The 5,767-nt window shown below is 33.7% G+C and overlaps 1 protein-coding gene across 1 annotated transcript in view; it reads left to right on the top strand.

Moving 5' to 3' along the window:
- The first annotated feature begins 2,146 nt into the window (after nucleotides 1–2,146).
- LOC102440490 (sec1 family domain-containing protein 1-like) overlaps nucleotides 2,147–5,767 on the top strand; it is a 5,715-nt gene continuing 2,094 nt past the window's right edge. Inside the window, exons 1-3 of the mRNA XM_006108240.3 lie at nucleotides 2,147–2,232; nucleotides 3,436–3,491; nucleotides 5,523–5,608. Of these exons, the coding sequence (XP_006108302.2) occupies nucleotides 2,175–2,232; nucleotides 3,436–3,491; nucleotides 5,523–5,608 (200 nt within the window). The 5' untranslated portion in view covers nucleotides 2,147–2,174. The remainder of the gene's footprint in view (nucleotides 2,233–3,435; nucleotides 3,492–5,522; nucleotides 5,609–5,767) is intronic.

The following is a 5,767-nucleotide window of genomic DNA, read 5'->3' as shown; positions in this document are numbered from 1 at the left end:
CCTAGTTTCCTTAAGTCTTTAAACTAAACTTATAAATGGTGACACATCATTTGTAAATCTGGTTACATAAAAACAAGCACGTTTACTTTTATCAATTAACTCAGACTGAACAACTAAATTCTAGTCAGTCCTATTTAACAGCTTATTTAGCTTAGTTTGCTAAATTTCCTTAAACAGTTTAAATTGTATTTATAAATTCACTATATTAAATTTTATTTTTAAGTACTTCAGATACCAGACTAGGCAAATTTATAAATCTAACAAGCACAATCTACCCAAATATTTAAATAATTTTTAAAAATAATTAAATTGATAATGAGTCTAAGTTCATTAAACATTCAAGTCAAGTACTTGTAAATTTAATTTTCTTACACTGCCTCTCAATTTTAAAGAGCACAAGTCTGAAATTATTAATCAGTAAATTTGTATTTAAATATAATTTATTTAAGTATAATCACATCTTAAACTGCTCATATTCTCAATAGTATAGTTATTATAATAATTCTAGGTTGCTTCATAAAGCACTTTACAATATAAGCTCATTTACTCCTTAGAATAACTTCGTGAAGTAGGTATTATTTTCATTTTCCAAAGGAAGAAACTGAGTCTCAGATGTTAAGGAAGTTAACAAGGAAATAGCATAACCAGGTTACTAAGCCCAGGCACTTATTCCAGGGACAGCACTCTTAACCATTATGTGCCAAATCCTCTCACACAGTATAAGTGCTTTAGCTGATCTTAAACAGATTATTCCAAACATAAATCAAATATACTAATGCCATGGATTTGGTTATCTACTTTCTGTGGATTGAGAATTTATCTTGTAAAGGAGGCAGATTTATATCTCAATGAGACTCAGGCTACTGTCTCAGACAAACCAGATTGTTATCACAAGTGAGTTGATGCTATCGATGGAAAGGTTTTTGACTATTCAGGTCAGTTCTCAGAGTGTGGGATTAGGGTATAGGACCAAAGCGCCAGAAGCTTCCACGTAGATTTTTACCTATATGTTATTAAAAAAATGAACTGTTTTCCTAGATTGTTATCCCCTAATTTATATAATTCACAGTTTACCCTTATGCCATTTCTATCATTAATTTAGATAGATGGCAGTCTGCACCAAGAAGTAGCACATTTTTTCATACAGATTCTGTATTGCTTGGCTCAATTTTTTATTGTTTTTATGTTCTCTGTCTGCATGGACAAAGTATTTCTTTACATATTTTGATATATCCAGTTGGATTCTGTTTTCCTCTCATGTTAATCACAAGTAATATTAAATTTAATATATTTTCACCTTCAGGATGTTTGGAAATTAAAAATAGTATATAGATCATATTTTAGTGTAATCTTTTAACAAATAGTTACTGAGAATCTCCTTGTCAGACTCTGGGCCTAGTTATTGTGTGAAATAGGAAGATGAATAAGGTCAAGTCTTTGACTGTCAATGACAGTCTTCACAACAGTGTTTCTGAAAATATAGCCCCAAGAATCATCTAAGGTGCTTGTCAAAGTTGCATATTTCTTAGAATTATTTCAAATCTATTGAATTGAATCTCTAGGGGAAAGGACGAAGAATCTCTAATTTTTAATAGCTTTCATAGAAATTTCTTTCTCTTCCATATTCCCAGAGTGATTCTTATACCCACTAAAGTTTGGGAACCACTTATGTACCATCTAGTAGATCAGAGAAGACTTTAATATAACTCAACATAATAAAAAGGAAATGATATGTGAAGTTGGTCTTGTCATAATTGATTTGCATTATTCTTTTCTGGCACTAGTTGAAGATCAGTAGTTTGTTTAGGCCATCTAGTGCTTGTGAATAAAACTATGGAATACAATATATATTTTTCTATTACTCTGGCAAAAACTTTGTGTGTTTTATGTGGTGGCTTTTTTTCTTATTACTGCTCTGATATTGATACTAATTACTACTGATACCGAGGTGGGATTTTTTTAAGGTAGTATAATTTTTAATGGATACTTGTAAAGTTTAAGCATAAAAATTTTTATTTATTGAGTATTACATATGTTATTAAACTGAGTATTGATTAGGAGTTTAGTAATAATTTTAAGAGTTTAATAAAATAAGGCATAAATTTTGGTCTCTTTATTTCTCCTTTACTTGTGTCATTTTAGCTATTAACAGGCCAGATATCACAGACACTGAAATGGAAACTGTTATGGATACTATTGTTGACAGCCTCTTCTGCTTTTTTGTTACACTGGGTAAGTTTTCAAGTCTTTCTTCAAAGTAAATTATTTAACAGCTCATTTTAATCTGTTAAACTATAATATCCTGTTTTTGTTTTTTATACACTCCACACATGGACTTATTTAGACTATTTGTAGAAAATAACCTGAAAGAATCCATATCTAATTCTTAGTGGGGATTATTTTAGTGTATTGGAATCAAGAGGGTTAACATTATACATGGCTAAAATTTGAATTTTTCTTATTATATGTATAAAGAAATTGCCATCAGACCAAAACAAAGTTTAAAAATTTGCTAATAGTCTAATTTTTACTTCTGCAGTTGACTGAGCACTCTTTGAATAGAATCTAAAATGCAACAATTTCAGTATATAAAAAATACAATGTTCTAAGTTTGTTTTATGAACTTCTCAATGCATTCGTTTTTATTTTATTTTAGATTTTTGCCTTTGAAAAATGTGGAGTAATACATTAAGAGGTCTGATAAGTTGATAATTTTTAGGAGCATTTAAAATTATGTGAAGAGGTGTTTTCTGTTATCTTTTAAATTAATATTTCAAAAAGAGATTGTAATCCTGTATGGTTAATTTATAAAATAAATAAAAAATAATAATACCAAACTGCTAAATTATCTTCATTCTTTTTCTTTAAGTGAAATTAAAGTGAATCTTGTGAGTGGAGAGTAAACTTACTTTTTGAAACTGCCTGTAGGGAGTTGAAATGCTGATTTAGTGAATTCATTGAAAAACCTGGTCACATTGATTGCCCAGCACTATATAAAAATAGTCTTTCTGACTCCCTTTATAATTGGGAAGGTTCATTTTGCTTTTACTCTACAGATTATAAATCTTTTTTTATGTTTTTAACCTAAAATTATATATATGTATGTTATTTAAAAAAAAAAATATATATATATATATATATTATTGATTTCAGAGAGGAAGGGAGAGGGAGAGAGAGATAGAAACATCAATGATGAGAAAGAATCATTGATTAGCTGCCTTCTGCACACCCCCAACTGGGGATCGAGCCCACAACCCAGGCATGTGCCCTTGACCGGAATTGAACCTGGGACCCTTTGGTCCGCAGTCCGACACTCTATGCACTGAGCCAAACCAGCTAGGGCTCTTTGTTATTTTTTAATGCTGATAAATTTTGTAAGTAGCCATTTTAATTATTAAGAGTGGAAATCATTGCTAACATCTATTGTTAAAATAGGTGCTGTTCCTATAATCAGATGTTCAAGAGGAACAGCAGCAGAAATGGTAGCAGTGGTGAGTTTATGCAAATATCCATTGGGGATAAATAATACTGCATCACCTGTTTTACATAAATACCTCAAATGTTTTTGTTAATTTTAAGAATATGATTGCTATGAGTTACATATTAAGTACCTAAAGCAAATATTTTTATAACATTGGGATTCCACCAAAAATAAAAAGTAATCATTGTGTACTTCTGTGTAATGGAATAAGATGATTTACTTCAATGTGCTATTCTAGCCCTATTATTTTAAAAACTAGAGGCCCAGTAGATGAAAATTTGTGCACTCGGGGGAAGGGGGGAGCCTCAGTCCAGCCTGTGCCCTCTCGCAGTCTGGGACCCCTCGGGGGATGTCCACCTGCCGACTTAGGACCACTCCCTGGGGTTTTGGGCCTAAACTGGCAGTCAGACATCCCTCTGGCAGCCCAGGAGCCCTGGTGGATGTCCACCTGCTGGCTTAGGAACCCAGGCATGTGCCCTGAGTGGCCAGATTATCATGACCACCTGACGTTTGTAGGCAAATTAGCCGTACACTGCATCGTATGGGATATGGAAGCCGAAGGCCTGTTCAAACACCTTTGCTGTCTGTAGTTTCCAAGATAAAACGTCTCCAATTCTCACAGGAACACAAGGATTGGATAGTCGAGCATTGGAAAAAAGTCATGTGGTCCGATGAATCACGTTTCCAGTTGCATCATGCAGATGGCAGAGTGAGAATTTGGCAGAAACAGCGTGAAAGCATGCACCCCACATGCATGAGTACAACCCTTCAAGCTGGTGGGGGCAGTGTTATGATTTGGGGCATGTTTTTTCTGGCATGATTTGGGCCCTTTAATTCGTGTGGAACAACGTCTGAATAGCACAATAACATCTGAATAAGTATCGTTGCTGATCAGCTTCATCCTATCATGTTGATGGCATATCCCAATGGAGATGGCTTCTTTCAACAAGACAGTGTGCCATGCCACGGTGCTTGAATTGTTCAAGAGTGGTTTCAAGAACATGAGGGAGACTTTACCTTGGTTAGGTGGCCCCCACAATCACCAGATCTCAGTTCAATTGAGCATTTGTGGGACGAAGTTAAAAGAATCAGGCAGCTGGTTCCACAACCATCAGATCTCACAGAACTGGACAGTGCTACTCATCAGGCATGGTGTCAGATTCCTCGCATCACCTTTCAACATCTCGTAGAGTCAATGCCAAGAAGAATCTCTGCAGTATTGAAGGCAAAAGGTGGCCCAAGAAGTCCTGATGGGGTGGTCATAATAATCTGGCCACTCAGTGTATATTCCTCATTCAGCCTTCTTTTTTTTTCAGCCTTCTTTTTCCAAATAGTATTTTATACCTATTTGATCCCACAAACTGTTTAATATTTAACTTTATTTAGCAAATATTTATTAACAATCATAACCATTTTTAAAATTGTTAGGTGCATTTTGCTACAATATTGGAATAAAATATTCAATATAAATTGAGCACTCAAAATTTGCTTTAAAGATTAAAAAGTAAATAAGGGATTAGAAAAATTACTGAAAAGGAAAGAGGGTAAATGGTATGGAAAGGAGGAGGAAGATACACTAACGTTTTTTAGTTTTATTAGCTCAAATGAATCATTGACTGGTGGAGGGCTGCTTTCTTTCACATACTTCATTTCCATTCTGGAGCCTCTTGTAGCCTCCACTATATAGTCACATTCCTTGGTACAACAGAGTCATGCTTGGGCTGAGAAGGTGGGTCATTACTGCAAAGCGTTTTCTGTGCTTAAAGTATAAATAGTCAAGGAAAAGTGATTGTTAATGAAATCAGGTCTGGGTCACAGTAGAAGAGGCATTGGTCTTTTCAAGTCCAAGTTATGATGATATTGAATAGTGACGAAGTTAAAATATTTAAGATTTTATAATTGCTACTTTGTAAAGAAATTCCAAGTTTCCTAGTTTTGACACTAAGAATACAGTATATATTACAGTTCAGTGAAATACATTATATATTACAGAACAGTGAAACTGTTCTTTAAGAGTTAATGTAAAATTTGCTTTTTTCAGAAACTAGACAAAAAACTTCGGGAAAATCTAAGAGATGCAAGGAACAGTCTTTTTACAGGCGACACACTTGGAGCTGGCCAATTCAGGTATTATATTAGTTAATATATTTATAGGACTTGAAAATGAAACATTTGTAGTTTGGGGGCGTTTTCTTATCTGAGAAAATACTCTTATAGTTGAAATTTGTTTCTTTTTTAAAATGCAAGAACTAGGATAGGGTTTTGACTCCAGATTTGTTAAAGAGA

The sequence above is a fragment of the Myotis lucifugus genome, unplaced genomic scaffold (assembly GCF_000147115.1).
Source record: "Myotis lucifugus unplaced genomic scaffold, Myoluc2.0 scaffold_1945, whole genome shotgun sequence".
Classification (NCBI taxonomy): Eukaryota; Metazoa; Chordata; class Mammalia; order Chiroptera; family Vespertilionidae; genus Myotis; species Myotis lucifugus.
Note: the sequence above shows the minus strand (reverse complement) of the source record. Positions and strands in the feature narration are given on the sequence as shown.